This window comes from Hipposideros armiger, unplaced genomic scaffold (assembly GCF_001890085.2).
Source record: "Hipposideros armiger isolate ML-2016 unplaced genomic scaffold, ASM189008v1 scaffold_22, whole genome shotgun sequence".
Taxonomy (NCBI): Eukaryota; Metazoa; Chordata; class Mammalia; order Chiroptera; family Hipposideridae; genus Hipposideros; species Hipposideros armiger.
Window position 1 is genome coordinate 2,445,374 of NW_017731372.1, and position 17,619 is coordinate 2,462,992.

General features: G+C 39.8%; 1 protein-coding gene across 7 annotated transcripts in view; it reads left to right on the top strand.

Moving 5' to 3' along the window:
• SWT1 (SWT1 RNA endoribonuclease homolog) overlaps positions 1-15,271 on the top strand; it is an 88,433-nt gene extending 73,162 nt beyond the window's left edge. For 6 of the 7 annotated variants that reach the window (XM_019635564.1, XM_019635569.1, XM_019635565.1 and 3 more), the window contains 3 exons: positions 400-466; positions 4,175-4,239; positions 14,288-14,553. In XM_019635564.1, the coding sequence (XP_019491109.1) occupies positions 400-466; positions 4,175-4,239; positions 14,288-14,423 (268 nt within the window). In that variant the 3' untranslated portion in view covers positions 14,424-14,553. Of the gene's footprint in view, positions 1-399; positions 467-4,174; positions 4,240-14,287 lie in introns of all 7 variants that reach the window. The other variant, XM_019635563.1, reaches the window with a different exon arrangement.
• Positions 15,272-17,619: the final 2,348 nt, after the last annotated feature.

Sequence of the window (17,619 nt, forward strand, 5' to 3'; positions counted from 1 at the left end):
AACATTTCTGTAGGAAATCTTCAAGCTTTCTATGCAGCTTAAAAGACAGGGAGTATAAATGCACTTCACATTTCTGTGTACCTTTGGAGAAGTCTGTATCATTGTAACTCAAAATGTGAACTACAATTTCACAGAATGCATATCATTGTTGATAAGTATCAATATAAATAAGCAAAAATATTTTAATAAGTTGATCTCTTTTAAATTAGGCTCATGGTTTTATAATTTTTAATTGATTTAAAAATCAAAAAAGTTATAAAGATTTTAATGAGCTTATTATACAGTAAGTTATTTCTCACATTATGGATATGTTTTTAAGGAAAAATTCAGGTATTGTTTTTTTTCTTAATTAAACCATTCATTCCCCCTCCTTTGTTTTTATTATATTTTGTTTTTTAGGATTTTGGCCCCCAACAGTAATTGTCAAGATGTTGAGACCCTTTATAACTTCCTAATCAAGTATGAGGTATGAAAAATATTTTTAAATATTTACCACATTTCCACCATTTTTCGGTTCCACAAATTTCAATGTAAATAAATAAACATGGTAGAGTTCTAAAATGTAATGGAATGCTATTTAATTCATATTTGCTTTAAATTCTTGAATGCCACAAAAGTTTGCCAGTGACATACTTAATTTCTTTTTTTTTTTCCATTCTCTAAGCAGAAACATAGAGTCTTATAATAATACACTTTCTACAACACAGAATTGTTTGTCATCAGGGGTGCTGTTGGCATTTTCAGTGGTGGGGAGCAGTGCAGCCTGTTTAACATCCCTGCTGCTCAGATACTACATGCCAGTAGAGCCTCCAGTCACGTGACAACCAAAAAACAAAAAACGTCCTACCAGCCCACCCCTGGGGAGACGCTGATCACCAAAAAGGAAACTATCGTTCAGTTTTCTCAGTAGCAGCAGCCCAGACCCTAGCGTTCGAGCCGTGGTGAAGCCCCAGTGTGTTTTGTAAATTAACGTGCATGCTGTCCTCATCCTTGCTGATCCAAGGAAAGCATTCTGTTGATCCTCAGCTTCTGTCTGCCTAAAGCTCTTTGCCCATATTCCAGTGTATTTTTTCTTGTCAAGTGTGTGAGTGTGTGTGTGTAATTTTTAAGATGCTGTCAAAGAAGGAATATGACGTATATTTGGGTCTCAACATTTCTTATGCAGTCAGATGCTTTTAAATACATTTCTTCACTTTTATTCCTTGTTAGCTCTTTATTTAACTTCTTGTACGTCACATCTGACATTAAGAACCTAGTGACTGAGAACACAGTCTCTGAGGGCAAACGACCTGTGTTCAAATGTTGGTTCTGCCACCTACTCACTATATGCTCTTAGAAGAGTTATTTAATTCTCTGGGTCTCAGTTTCTTCATCTGCGAAGTGGGAATAACATCAGTAGATACATTGTAGTATTCTTTAAAGACTAAACAATACATACAAAATGCTCCAAACAGTACCTGGCACAAAGTTTTCAGCAAGTGTTAGCTAATTTATTTAAGGAAACAATAATGTGTGTGCCTTTTAAACAAATCAGCCTGAATACTGTATAACCACATGAGAATTCCCTCTTTTGAGATGATTCATAAAATTACTTCTTCATACTTTCCGAATTTCAAATTGAGTCATTCTAACAATAAAAAATATATTTGTGGAAGTAACAGGACAATTTTTAGATCACGTACCCTAGAGAAACCTGGGACATAGATCTTTTTAGTGCTTCCTATCACTGAAAATATTGGGAGAAAACACCTGACATTATTTATAAGAATATGTGGAATCGATTCCCATATTTTAAAAATCATTTCTCATAGCAGAACTTCTTCCCTATACCAATTACTACATTGGAAATATTTGTCTCATATCATAAGCATTGATAGGCCCACCTACATTTTTAAAGATGTTTGTCTATTTTCATATTTAACCTTTGCCTTTTGTTCTTGAATTTTTAAAAGTTAAAAATAATATAGCCATTTTTAATATTTGGCATTCATTGTAAAGAATTAGTGACACCAATTCCACAATCCACATTGTTGTCATAGCTCTAATGTTTACTGACAAAGGCATTTAGCTATTTGTTCCCTGGGAATTAAAATTGTTCACTTGAGTATAGAAATAATATTTAACAGTATAATTTAAAATCTCATAATATGAGTAATTAAAAATGTCTTGAATCAAAATGAATGAATATGATGAAACAAGTTTTTTCAGGCTAGAGCCTTTGATTGGGTCCTGAATTTGTATTTCAGTGTTCCTTTTTTTAGTAATAAATCAACTGCCTACTTTGTAAGTCCACCTATGACCTGGAACCATATCATCGTTATACCCCAGCTATATTCTGGGATAAGTGTTTAATTTATGTAGATGATTGCTTTTTGAAACTAAAGAGTCAGCTAGATATTCATTTTTCTAACTATCTAAAGGAACTATTTTGTATGCATATTATATCAAGATCAGGATCATCAGTTCTTCAGCTGACTTCTCAACACTTGATGGGGAAAAGATTATTCCCTTCATCCTCTGATCAGATATCTACAGTGTTGACATTTGCTGCCTATGTTTGGGTATATTATAGGTCCTGGCGTGTTGGGGCAATAGTGACGAGCTTAAAGGCCCTGAGACAAGGGCAGAACATGTAAAGGAGGAGTTGGATGGTTGCTAGTTTAACTCTAAATGTATATGTTAGAATATGTTTAGAAGATTCTTTTAATAAAAATCATATAAAGTAACTAAAAAGTTATGCTAAATTATATACCAATTTCATGCGTTTATTAAGTATTATATATAATTAAATAACATTAAATATATACAGTCCTAATTTTAAACAAAAATTTAGGATTATATACATTTAAAGTGTTATATTTTAATACTATAGTTTTAACCTTCAGTGAATGAAACATTTTCTACACAAATATGGTGACTTTCTTATGAAAATGCTGACGAAGCTCATGGAACTTTTGCTAATAAGCGATACTCTAAACTCTATAGAAAACGTTCATGATATGAACTTTAAAGTAGTGTTGATTAAATCAGAGTAGAGACATTTTTTTCCCCCACCAAAAATTTCATGCCAGCTAATAATATTTTAAATATTTTTAAAAAGTAAATTGAAGAAAAGATTCCTTCAGCTTCCTTTCACTAATTCAGAATTTCTGAAAATTTAGGCACTGTGCTATTTGTTGTTATCTGATAAGGAATATTTTCTCTACCAGTTTCCAGATTCTCCTCTGCACAGAAGTAGAGTATAGCCTAACTGAGCAGTAGCAAGCCTCAAGAAATACAGACACTCATGTGTCCCCTACGTGTGTGCCACAACTTGTTTTTGTAGGATGGACTTTTACATTTATACTGTTGTAAATTATGTCTCTGAATTATAATAGATATTAATGAACTTAAACACCTTAGTGAAAATATTTAGACCTCGATAGTCTGAAAAAATGTATTTCTTTAGAAAATGTCTGTAAATCATACTTTGTCCTAAACAGACAGACGTTTCCACACAATTTATCATCTTCATATTTAAATGAAAATGAAGGTTTTTCAATAGTAACCTTCAGAAGGGACAACCATAGTATTCAGATATTGTTAAAGTTGAATACTTGACTTTTTCTTTCAGCTTGAATTATTTCTAATGTTTAGGATATAAACAAGATGTGACTGTTTCTGCTTACAGTATTCTACCTACTAGACCCCAGATCCACTCCAGCCCTTTAAGTATAGAATTATTTAAAAAATACTTTCACAATTCATTTACTTTTCTTAGAAAATACATATTGAATATTGGAAATCTTTTAAGAGGCTAGGCTAGCTGAAGCATGAATGTAGAGTTGAAGCAGGAGTAGTAGAATTTAGTGTTTCATGGAGTACATGGTTTTTTCTGTCCATTGGATCTCCAAGGTGATTGTCTGCTTTGTTGAGATTCCCACTAACTCCAGGCTCATCTCACTTCTTGTTCTATCAACACATTAGGTTGTAACAATAGGACTAGTATTTTTACACATAGTTCAGTGTCAGCATATGGTCACTGAACTTCTGATTGCTACTGCTTTGTCCTTTTTATGCAAAAACTAGAAATTTGACCTTCTCTTCCCTCCGAGTGTAGGCCACTCTAATTGTACTTTTACCACTCATTTAATTTAATGTGCATTTTTAATAACTATATCTTGGTTCTTTTCAGGTAAATAAAAATGTCAAGTTTACTGCCCAGGAACTTTATGATTGTGTTTCTCAGACTGAGTATCGGTAAGTCATCCCTCTGTATAGGTGTGCCGTAACAAGCTTTCAGCACATGTGGTGCTACTTGGTGGTTGTGGTGAAGGGTTCTTTTTTCTGTGTTCATTACACTGTGATTTATTTTTACCTTTATTACTATGAAATATTTCATACATGCAGAAGAGCCGTGTGTGTGTGTGTGTGTGTGTGTGTGTGTGTGTGTGTGTGTGTGTAGCAGGTATAAGGTTTAAAGTGGCTCTCAAATTTTTTGGCCTCAAGACTCCCTTATATTTTAAAAAATTAATGAAGACCCCAAAGAGGTTCTTATTATGAAAATAGCTTTGACCCCTTTGAGCTCACACACCCTTTGAAAGAGGCTTACATTCTCCATACCATGTTTTGAAGTACAGTTGTATAAAGGATGCTCATGCTTACCATTCAGTTGACACAATAGACCTCTACCCATCTCTATTTATATCATCTCTCCCATCCTCTCCCTAGTGATTTGGTGTTTATAATTCTCATTCTTACCTTTATGGCTTTACTAAGTATTAGGTATCATTAATAATGTGTTGATTAATTTCACCTGTTTTTGAACTTAATGGTGTCACACTATATTCTTTAAAAAAATAATTAGGTTGATAGCATTCATTGTAACAAAAAAGTAGTAGTATAACTCCAATTCCTGTATACACAGGGTATAGGTCTGAAGTCCTCCAATCCTGGGCCCAGACAAACAAATTCCTGAGGAGCAAATACCCGTTTAACTCTGAGTGTTGCCCTCCGTTCCAAATCTCCCTGCCACCTCCCCCATATTGTTTTTTTGGGTTTTTTTAGCTCAACATTGAGATTCACCTATGCTGGGGCATAGAGCAGTAGTTGGTTTACAGTCAATTCTATTATAGCATGACATGTGCGTTCCTTAATGTCACCGCTGCACTATGCAAAATCATGCAGTAAAAAGCGCAGGGCTCATGGGAAAAATGGGGCTGGAGCACATCACTCAAAAACTTAAGGGATGCATTGAAACATCAGAATGGAATCACAGCTTTACACACGTTAAATGGTTAGGAAATGCATCAGTGCTATAGTAAATGTGACACTTTACCTTGCAAAAGAGCTGAGTTTGCTTGTGGAAGTGGTCACTGGAAGGGCTGCCATTTGTGGGCTAGTGCGAGGCGCTGGAAGGAGGGTTATCTGAAATTGGATGTAAGGTTGTAACACAAATGATAGTGGATGAGGCTCGTAACACACAGAAAGCTGAGGTAACTGGTCCATGTTTGAAGTGTACATGAGTGTGTTTTGTGCATTCCTGTGGAGCTTGGGTAAGCTGGGTGCAGTTTTTGTGTGTTCATCTAGCATTTCTCACTGCTGAAATTGTGTCTAAGAAAATGTGACATTTGCATTATGCCCAAATTGTTCTGTAATATAGCAGTGGTGCTGGAACAAATTTGTGTGTTCAAAACAATGCTGCAGCAGAACTGACTGCATTTTCCACTGCTGTGTGATATACCACCGTACTTCTAACTCACTGTTCATTTGCTATTTATAACGTGCAGATATACCTGTGTGGCTGCAAAATTTTATGAGCAAGAGCAGTGACTAAGTTAACTGTCAAGGTGCTTCTGTTAAAACTCTAGATTGCCAAGTTTATTTGATCAAGACACTAGGATTGATAATCACACGTTATTAAGCTGCACAGCTATGAAAGTTAACTAGGAAAGAAACAGTAAGTTTCCCGAGAAAGTCTGAAGTGGGCACGCATAATCTGTTGTAGCTGGGCGTGAGAGTGATTTTTTTATCATAATCTTCAGATGATCAGTTATACTCTTATTTATAGATCTTTACAGCCAATGTACATTTAAAGGTTGTGTATATGAGATTTTGTGTCAAAAATATAATGTCTGTATCAACCTTCGCCATATTTTTGAAGGTGGAGAAAGTTCACTGTAGATAAGTTGGAGGACAGAGTCTCTTGCAGGATAGTTCCAATCAGATGTCAAAAATTATTTTGACTTCAGCTTGCTGTTAGACTCGTTGGGAGGTTATTTAGGGGTTGGGGTGGGGTGTTGGTGCATGGGCCAAAGTTGAATGTTGACGGTTAAAGCAGTTGTAGCTGTTTTTCTCTTTGTTTTCTTTCCACTTACAATGCCAAGAATTTGAACTATGATATTAATAAATTCCCTCTTATACCCAAAAGGAAGATTTTGAAATCAAATATCTCTAAATAGCTTGAATGAATTAACAAATAGCAATTGCCGCTCAGCAGGATTTTGGTTAATAGCTTCTAGGTTTGTTACTCTGTTGTTTGTTTTGAAATTACTGGCTGTGGGCCGGCCAAGTGGTGCATTGGTTAAGAGCTGGCTTGGGACGCCGGCTCTGAGCAGCAGGGCCCTGGTTTGGATCCCACATGAGAGCCAGTGACACTGCGCCCTCTACAGCTACAATGGTGAACAACAGCTCGGCCTGTGGGTCACCGGCGACAGCATAGGCTGCAGTAAAGCTGCAGTGGGCTGCTATAAGCTACCGCGTGTGGCTGGCAGCCAGCGTGAGCGGCCGGCAGCTGATGTGAGCTGCCAAGAGCTGCTGTGAGTGGCCATCCAGAGGCTGGCGACTGATCTGCCTCACCTGGGAAGAGCGCAATGATGGTGCCAACATGGGCCAGTGAAGCAATGTCCTCCACAACTAGACTGAAGAACAAAAGGAAAGCAACTTGTCTGTTCCCCTTCCCTGATTCCCCAGTGCTGTTCCCCTCCCCCAATTTCCCAATAAAATCTTAAAAAGAAAAGAAATTACTGGCTGTATTTACAGTGAGCGTTATCTGCCATATTAGTCTTGGTGTGCTCCTCAGCTCACAACTTGCAAATAAGCTGCCAAAGAGAGGTGTTGTTTTGGTGTCAGGGGTTCGTATTAGACACAGAGCCAAATGCAGTAGATAAAAGGTGGCAGCTTTCCTGTGGCTCCGAGGTGAGAACAGAAGAAGGATTTAACTTGCGGACAGCTGGCCACCTCCAGGAATGTTAAGGAAAACAGTTCCTTACACTGTCTGAATTTGCTGCCTTTTGGTTTTGATTTATAAAGTGTTAGCTCTGAAGGAGGATGAGCCCAGCACCGTACTGTGGCAATAGGGAGGTAATTAAGTAGCTGAGGAACATAAAACCATGTTATAGGTTCTGCGCAAGCAAGGAACTAAGATTTCAGATTGAAAGTAGCTTTGATCCAAAGTTGAATTCCATGACACTGGAGAGCCTTGGTGTTCATACCTCAAACCCGGGTTTTCTAGACTCCTGGATGGCCCTTTGGCCTTGCCAATGGGGTGTGTGCTCCGTTTACCCTGAGCACATGAGGAGTTTGCTCAGGAAATTAGGATGGAAGATTACGGAGATTATCAAACAGATCACCAAACATATATCTTGTGTGGTACCTTTTATATGTATGAGAAGTAAGTTAGGAGCAGTATTTAATTCACTTTGTTTGCCCTGTAGGTTCTTGACAGAGTGTCCTGGCATGTTTGCCAGGCAAGTCCCTAAGGTCATTTCCTTTATGAAATGCAAACTAGCTTGTGACATCCGCCTCATCAAGTCCCTGGCATATCCAAATGCTGTGCTGCCTCAGAGGGCATGTGTGTCAGAAGACTTCCTTTTCCCTGTGGCAAGTGCTCTCGGGAATCAGCTCCATGGGAGGTATCTTCTAGGTTACCTTAGAGCTGTGGTTCCAGGACCTGAGTGTCAGCACCACCTGGGAACTTGCAAGAAATGCAAACTCTGATCTGAATCAGGAAGTCTGGGGGTGGAGCCCAGCAATCTGTTTCACAATCTCTCCAGGGCCCTGAAGTTTGAGAACCTCTGTGTTAAATTAATGACCTGGTCTGTCCAAGAAGCCTTAGACAGGAAAAAGCCTTAGAGAAAAAGAACCTAGACCCTTGATGTTTCTGCTTTAATTAGAAAAGAATTACATTTTTCCTGTGTCTATAGATGCAGTCGTATTTGGCAGTAAATTTGACTTTATTATTTGTGATAGTTAGAAGGCATCACAAAATGTACTTTTTTTTTAATTAATTGAAGTAAAATTCACATTACATAAAATTAACAATCATTTGAAAGTGTACAATTCAGTGACCTTGAGTGCATTCCCTCTGTTGTGCAACCATCACTTCTGCCTAGTTCTGAGATATTTCCATCACCCCCCCCCCCCAGGAAATTCCATACCCACTAAGCAGCCATGCTCTGTTTTCCCCACATGCTGCAACTGCTAATCTGTTTTCTGTCCCTATGGATTTACCTATCCTGGATGTTTCTTGTAAATAGAATCATATAACATGCGACTTTATATATGTGGTTTTGTTCACTTAGCATGTTGCTTTTGAGGTTCATCTACATTGCAGCATCTATCAGCACTTCATTCCTTTTTATGGCTGAATAACATTCCGTTGTATGGATGGACCACATTTTGTTCATCTCTTCATCTGTTGATGGACATTTTGAGTTGTTTCCCCGTTTTGGCAGTTGTGAATAGTGTTGCTATTTGTGTACAAGTATTGGAATACTTTCCAGTTTAGGGGTGGGGAATATACCTAGGAGTGGAATTCCTGGGTCAGATGGTAATTCTGTGTTTAACTTTTTGAGAAACTGTCTGTTTTTCACAGCAGCTATACTATTTTACCTTCCCACCAGCAATGATGAGGGTTCTAATTTCTCCACATCCTCGACAACATTTTTTTTTAAGATTTTATTGGGGGAATTGGGCGAGGAGAACAGCGTTGGGGACTCGGGGAAAGGGAACAGACAAGTTGCTGTCCTTTTGTTCTTCAGTCTAGTTGTGGAGGACGTTGCTTCACTGGTCCATGTTGGTGTTATCATTGCGCTCTTCCCAGGTGAGGCAGATCGGTCGCCGGCCATTGGACGGCCGCTCACGGCAGCTCTTGGCAGCTCACACCGGCTGCCAGCCACTCATGGTAGCTTATGGCAGCCCACTTAAGCCCTGCTGCAGCCTACGCTGTCACCAGCGACTCACGGCAACCCAGCTCCAGGTTGAACTGTTGTTCACCATCTTAGCTGCACAGGGCGCAGCGTCACTGGCCCTCATGTGGGATCTGAACCAGGGCCCTGCTGCTCAGAGCTGGCATCCCAAGCCAACTCATAACTAGCATACCACTCAGCTGGCACCACATCCTTGACAACATTTATTTTCCATTTCTTTTTTTTTTTTTTAATTGGGGAATTGGGCGAGGAGAACAGCGTTGGGAATTGGGGGAAGGGGAACAGACAAGTTGCTGTCGTTTTGTTCTTCAGTTTAGTTGTGGAGGACGTTGCTTCACTGGCCCAAGTTGGCACCATCATTGCGCTCTTCCCAGCGCCTGCTGGCCGCTCACGCTGGCTGCTGGCTACATATGGTAGCCCGTGGCAACCCACTGCAGCAGGGGCTGCAGCCTACACCGTCGCCGGTGACTCATGGCAGCCCAGCTCCAGGTTGAGCTGTTGTTCAGCATCTTAGCTGTGGAGGGCAGTGTCACTGGCCCTTATATGTGGGATCCGAACCGGGGCCCTCTGGCGTCCCAAGCCAGCTCTTAACCAACGCGCCACTTGGCCAGCCCCTCCATTTTTTATAGCTACCTTAATGAGCGCAAAGTTTTGTCTCACTGTGATTTTGCTTTGTGTTTCCCTAATGACTAATGATGTTGAGCATCTTTTCATGTGCTTTTTGGTCATTTGTTTATCTTTGCAGAAATTTTATTCAAGTCCTTTGCCCTTTTTTAATTGGGTTGTTGAGTTATAAGGATTTTTTATGAGTTATAAGAATTCTTTACGAGGAATTCAGCTCCAGGCCAGAATCCTAGGTGTCGTCTTTCAGGCCTGACCACAGGCTTTATCTAGGAGGCTCCACTGGGGGAAGCTGCCTCCCCCATACAGATTCGGAACACAGCCAGTGTATCACGGTCTCCTGGCTGGAACTTCAGGCAGTGCTCAGGCCCCTGGCCCCTGGGCAGCCATGCCCAGATGCATACCTGCATTCCTAGCCCAGGAAATTCCATTTCAAGTCCTTATTAGGGGCTTTGGCTGAAGCAACTCTGCTGAGACCTCATTTTGGAGGCCTTGGCTAAGGTATTTTTCTGTACTCTGACTCAATGCTTTTCCTCTTCTAGCTCTTTTTTGCTGTGGTCTGAATGTCTGTGTCCCCCCAAAATTCATATGTTGAAATCCTGTTGCCCAATGAGATGGTCTTAGAAAATGGTGCCTTTGGGAGGTGATTAGGCCATGAGAGTGGAGCCCTCAGGAATGGGATTAGTGCTGTTACAGAAGAGGGCTCTCGCCAGAATGGGACCATGCTGGCGCCTTAATCTGGACATCCCGGCCCCCAGAACCGTGAGAAATAAATTTATATTGTTTATAAGCCCCCTAGTCTGTGGTATTTTGTTCTGGCAGCCTGAATGGACTAAGACACCCCTTTTCCATCCCTTGGCCCCCTGGGTCCATGAAGAGGCAGGAGTCTTAATGAGACGCTGCTGTCTCCATCTGCACCATGTATCATCTGACCCTCGCCTGGCGCCGCTCAGTGGGGAAAACAGAGCAGCAGGGAGATGGCGCTTTTCATTTGGCCTCTTGCTTGCAGTGTCACAGTAAATGAATCAAGTCTTGATTGTTACTTTTGACTTGTCCTTACCAATCACCTTGGCACCTGGCAGCTTGATGTGTTATATGTCCTGGATATTAAGACCTTATCAGATATATAATTTGCATACATTTTCTCTCATTCTGTAAATTGTATTCTCATTTTCTTGATAGTATTCTTTGATGTATAAAAAATTTTAATTTTGATGAAGTCCAATTTATGTGTTTTTCTTGTGTTGATTGGGCTTTTGGCATCATATCTAAGAATCCATTGCTAAAGCTAAGGTCATGAAGATGTACCCCAATTTTTTTTCTAAGAATTTTATAGTTTTAGCTCTAACAAGTCACCAATCCATTTTGAGTTAATTTTTTTTTTTTTTTTTTTTGTGGAGGGCAGTGTCACCAGCCCTCATATGTGGGATCCGAACCGGGGCCCTCTGGCGTCCCAAGCCAGCTCTCAACCATCGCGCCACTCAGCCGGCCCTTGAGTTAATTTTTGTATATGGTGTGAGGTAGGGGTCTACCTTCATTCATTTGTACATGGATCTCACATTGTCCTAGCACCATTTGTTGAAGAGATTATTCTTTTCCCATTGAATGGTCTTTGCACCCTTGTCGAAAATCAGTTGACCTTATATGTGAGGGTTTATTTCTGGACTTTTAATTCTGTTTCATTGGTCTGTATGTCTGTCTTTATACCAGTACCACACTGTTTTTTTGATTGAAGTTGCTTTTTAGTAAGTTTTCAAAATTAGGAAGTGTGAGTCCTCTAACATTATTTTTCTTTTTTAAAATTTGGCTTTTGGGGTCCCTTGCAATTCTGTGTGAATTTTAAGATCAATTTTTCATTTTCTGCAAAAAAGATTTTTGGGATTTTGTTAGGGATTGCAATGAGTAAATTGCTTTGGGGGAGTATTATTGAGTCTTCCAATCCATGAACATGGGATGCCACTAATTTATATCTTTAATTTCTTTTGGTAGTGTTTTGTAGTTTTTAGTATACAAGTCTTTGGTTAAATTTATTCCTAAGTATAATCTTTTTCATGCTATTGTAAATGGAATTGTTTTTTTTTCCTTTTCGAACTGTTTGTTAGTGTATAAAAATGCAACTGATTTTTTTGTTGATCTTTTATTTTGCAACTTTGCTGAATTTATTAGCACTAACAGTTTTATTTGTGGATTCTTTAGGATCTATAGTGATGATCTTACGTCTTTGTTTACAGTTTGCGTGCCTACTTGTGTGTGTGAGTGTGTGTATGGTGTGTGCACTTAATTGCTGTATAGAACTGCCAGTTAAATGTTGAGTAGAATTGGTGCATGTGGGCATCCTTGTCTTGTTCCTGATATTTGGGGAAAGCTTTCAGTCTTTCACCACTGAGTATGATGTTAGCTATTAAATATTATTTTTACATTAGGATTACGTTGTATTCCATTTTTCTTTCATTTCAGATACACATTGTAAATGTATAGAAAAGTTCAGAGAGTTGTAAGACAAGTATCCATTGTAGGCTTTCTTCATTGTACCTAGAAAGAATTTTGGAAAAACTGCATCAAAAATTGGAATTAGGTCAAATTCACTACTGCCATGCCATTTTGACAAAAATAGCCATAGAAATGAATCAAATAATTGCTGGAATTATTTTTTAATTGATTTGATAAAATTTTCAGTTATTTTGATCTATCTAAGATTTGGTCAAGCAGTTTGATTCCCATAATAGGACAATTTAGAGAAACAGCAGCAGTTTTGCAGAAATCTCATGAGCAACATAGAATTACAGAACTAGAAGCAACCTCCAGTCTTGAGCTCTATTCCAGGAATGATTTAGGAGTTGGGATTGTTTAGTTTGGAAAAAAAGAAATAGGATCACTGTAAGAGACATAAAACATTTGTACTATTGAAGGAAAGGGGGTTAATGACTTTTTGTTCTAATTTAGGCAGACTTGGTCAGATAAATGTGCTTTTTTTTACGCCCAGCATAAAGAAAGAACTTTTGAGCAATTAAGAGATATCAAAATATGTAATGGTGGCCTCTCACAGTTGTGCCTGGTGAGATGACTCACTGGAGATGTTGCAGAATGGCAGGCAAAGGTGTTTAGGTACCCCCACATTTAATATTCTGCCATTCTACATATAAGCTATAGGGAAAAGGAACTCAAGATAGATTCAAAGTTTAGTTACCAAAGGAGTTTTTTTCATATGTGGAATAAATAACCAAGAACAGGGACAGGACCTGCCCTTTTTGTTTCATTTTTAAGTTTGAAGAAAACACTTATAACTCTCCCATTTTGGATCTCTTAAGCAGAGTCTCCTGAAAGTCATTTTTGAGTAGTTGTGAAGAATTGGCAGCAACATAACACTAGTTGTAAGCAATCTAAATATAGAAAATAGTAGGACTAGAGTAACACAAAGCCAAAAGTCAGGTTTTAATCAGCCTCACAAAAACCACACAGCTTCAGGAATTGAGGGCTGCTCAAAATATGGTGTATTTAGTTTTGCCGTCACTACTCCCTCTCACTCTATTCCCTGAGTTCTGTTTGACTTTGTTTTCCTTTGTACCCCACATCAAGGGATCCATGCAGAGGGGGTGTGCAGTGGGCAGCAGTAGCTAGTGATCCTCCCACACCATGGAGATGGCTCGGGGTGATCTTAGAAGGCAGTAAAAACAGTGTAATTTACGTAATACAAGTAACGGTCATTTCTAGAGTACTTACTATGCCAGGTGCTGTAGTAGATGCTGGGTATTCTTCATAAACTTATATAGACCATCTCCCAGTAGATTTCAGTAGATTTCCTTCCATGAGATTTGCACTCTAGACTCTTGAGAGCCCAGCTCGGTGTCATCTTAGGTAAAACTGTGCATAGGCATGGCGTGTATTAGGCATTACCCGCTGCTTCCCCACCTCCGATTTAGAGTAATGAGTATTATTTTGTTAACTGCTAGGTAAGTTATTTCAGCAATTCTTTTTAAGAGTCGAAGCTCTGTCAACGTCCTATCTTCTGTCCAGTGTCTGTTCCTGTTGGGAGCTACACTCTCTTAGTAGCCTCTAGTCTAGCTGTTCTTTAACTCCCAAGCTAAATGAGATAAAAAATATACGATCTACTCCCAAGCATTGCTAACCCCTTGGATTAGAACATTTTAACATCAGCCCATCTCCTGCCCGGAGAGGGAGACCATACAAAGGGCAGTTTTCAAGTATCCAGCTTTGCTTGTTGGCAGCAAGTCTTCCATGAGAACCTGTATTCCTGGATTCTAGGAATTGCATCAGGACTCGCTGTGTTGCTTGTCTGAGAACTGTGCTAAGTGTTTATCTTCCCATGTTGTTTGTGCTAAAGAACCACAACTCAGTATTTTATTGCAAATATCAAAGAATGTACTTCAAATCCCATTGTTATCCTGTCGAATTATGATTTGTTCCTGTGTTTGAGCAGCTAGCGGCCTTGCAGGATTTAACAGCTCTTTATCTCCTAGGGAAAAGTTAACCATTGGATGCCGCCAGCTGGTGGAGATGGAATACACCATGCAGCAGTGCAATGCCTCTGTCTACATGGAGGCCAGGAACAGGGGATGGTGTGACGACACGCTCAACGATAGGCCTAAGTGCTGATTTGTAACTTCAAAGGAATTGCATTTGTTTTCGGGAACAACAGAGTAGCTGTCAACCCTTTGAGCCAAACCCAAGAGACGTGCAAGCAATGTCTCATAGGTATAAAAAGGTGATTGCCTACTGCTGACAGACAGCCTCACTGATTGCCTACTGCTGACAGTCTCACTGAGGTTCTCTAAAAGCCTGGTGCATTGTGGGATATGCCGTGGGCTCCACTGCTCTGAAGTTGACTCCACCTCCCTACTTCTGCCGCCGACGCTGAGCCAGTCTGTCTAAGGAAAGGAGAGCCGCCAGTTTAGTCGTATTCGGGCAGGAGCCACTGTGGCCTCTGAGGAAGGCACCGCATTAGCCCCCGCCTCAACCCTCAATATCGTTACCTGACCAGAGACACTTCCAGGCTCCAAGAAAGAATTAGGGCATGACCGGCCGTGCTCACCACATTCCGCAAATGGGACCTTTCCCTGGGCCGTCTTACGATCTGAGGGTTTTCCATATAGACCTGGTGACTATAATTCACATCCCTTCCACTTCCCCCAAGGTGTTGAGAATGGAGTTTTGACTTCAGCTCCAACTTGCCATAACAGCCTCTCTCCTCCCCTAGGCTAGTCACTTTCCAATGTGTTTCTAACGGGCAGAGCAGGGAGACCCCGTGGGAGTTTCCCCTCACCTGTGAAGCAGCTATGAACTTGCGGGATTAGATGGCAGGGACCGATGTTGGCCCCTAGTTGAACCAAGTGTTTAACTGACTTATGGGTTATACAACAAGTTGGAAATCCTTGTTTACTAGAATATATTATGCTTTTGTTAATAGATTAGAGTAAATCGAATTTGGTATTCTATTCTAAATGTTAATTTATTTTTGAAAACAATAAATTATTTTTAGTAAGAGTTTGTTTCATTTGACTTCCAAATTGTATTCCTGAGCTGTGTACAAGGTATGATGATAAGTGACCATCTCCAATAAAAGAGAACACAGTTAGGATTCTGACTAGTGGTCTGTGCCCGACCCACTACTTGATGTTTGCATAGGAAGCCACGTATTAACCGCGGATGGAGACTCTTCAGCATCTCTGCTCTTGGCCTCTTTCCTTCCCTAGGAGCCAAAACATCCCCTCCCCCACCAAAAGAACTTGGTTCAGGTCTTTCTCTCTTAACTGCTTCCGGTCATTGCTATTTGGTTTTGGCTCTGCTTTGCTACCTTCCTCTCTTTTTTCTGCCTTTTTCCTATAGGTTATGCTTTTTAGAGAATTTCTTTTCACTCCTATCACCTGCATACTTCTACATAGTTCATCTTTTATTCATGTAGATTTTACTTTTATCTTAGTCTGTATGTCTTTTACTTGGTGCATTCATTTGTCAGTGATTTCAACATTCCTTACATTTCATTGGTATGTGAAGATGTTTTCTTCTAACTTTACAGTCTCATTTTTTATTTTGATTTAGAAACATTCTTTAAAATTTTTTGATCTTTGTTTCTTTGAAATGTCAAGTTTGGGGTTTTTTTTTTCTATCCCTTCTTTGCTGCCTTCTTTTCCTGATCTTAAATTTTATCCTTTTTTTTTCTGGTAGCCCATTGCAGGAGTTGAGGGTCCCCTTCCCTCTCACCCCCTACATTTTCTTTTCTGGGTCCCCCCCCTCTGGATTGGAATAACTCAGTTGATACAAGAACCAGAAGCCCCACCTTTAAAACTTACATTTTTTGTTTTAATTTTTTAAAATTTAAGTATAGCTGGGATACAAAGTTAGATTAGTTTCAGGTATTAATATAGTGAGTGATTTGACAAGTATATCCCTTGCAATGTGATGATCACACTAAAACCTAGTAACCCTCTGTTACCATGTACACTTACCAGTGTTACTGAGTGTATTCACCTTTTTCAGTCATCCCCCACACCCCACTTCCCCTGGCAACCATCAGTATGATCTCTGTTTCTATGAGTCTGTTTTTCTGTTCTGTTTTTTTGTTGTTGTTTTAGGTTCCACATACAAGTGAATCTGTACGGTATTTGTCTTTCTTTGTCTGACTTATTTCTCTGTCTGACCTACCTCACTTAGCAAGCATAATACCCCCTAGGTCCGTCCATGTTGTCCCAAGTGACAGGAGTTCATTTTTTAAAAATTTTATTTCTGAGTAATATTCTTTGTATGTGTATATCTTCTTTATCTGCTCCCTTATCCATGGACTCCTAGGTTGCTTCCATATCTTGGTTATTGTAAATAATGCTGCAATGAACAATAGTGTTTTCGGGTTCTTCAGATAAATACCCTGAAGTAGAATTGCTGGGTCATATTATACATCAATTTTAGTTTTTTGAGGAATCTCCAGTTTTCATAGTGCCTGCTGCGGGCAATTGGGATGCCCAGATTAGAACTTCACATGTGGATTAATGTCACTTTCCTATCGTGGTCTTTGCCTGTTGCATGAAAGACAGGGGACATGAGACAAAGCTAAAGGTCTATTTTGATCTCTTGGCCATCTTAAGGGAGACACCCTTTCCCCCTTTCAGGGTTGATCCAGGTTCATCAAGATAGTGTTTTGGTCTACTTCCAGAGCCTAGGTTATATTGCTCATATTACTTCTGACAACTTCCCCAACCTGATAACTCCCCCAACCCACCCATCTATTGGAACCCTTTTCAGATCCCTATTGTGAGTTGGGATGAATTCACCTTTTTCTTCTTAGAGGGAATATAGCTAACTATTAAATAATCAAATGCATCTTCTACCTTCGGAAGTGATGCCACCCATAGTCCTTTTCTGATTTAGATTGGACCGTTGGGCCAGGCCTCCTCCCAGTTAGTGGTTCTTTGGCTATTTTGCCAATAAAACCAACTGTTGAAAATCACTCAGCTCTGTGAGCTTGAGCAGAAAGAATTACCAGCTATGAACCTGGGTGGTGAGGTGGTAGACACCCACATCTGTTACTAGCTTGGCTCAGTGTTCCTAAGTACAAACCAGTTTCCACATCCTATTCTTTTCTCAGCCTTGGCAGCTCTGTTGTAGACTACTGGTTATGGGCTTACCTCCATTAGCTCGGTACATAACCCTTGCACGGCCAGTGGCAGTAAAAGGTTCCCTGATGTGATTTATAGTGAGGTAAAACAGGGACATACATGTCCTAAGCCTTTTAAGCCTTTTCCTTTCAAGGTTTGGTACTTTTTGGGTTACGCTAGAAAGACACAACTTTTTTTTTACT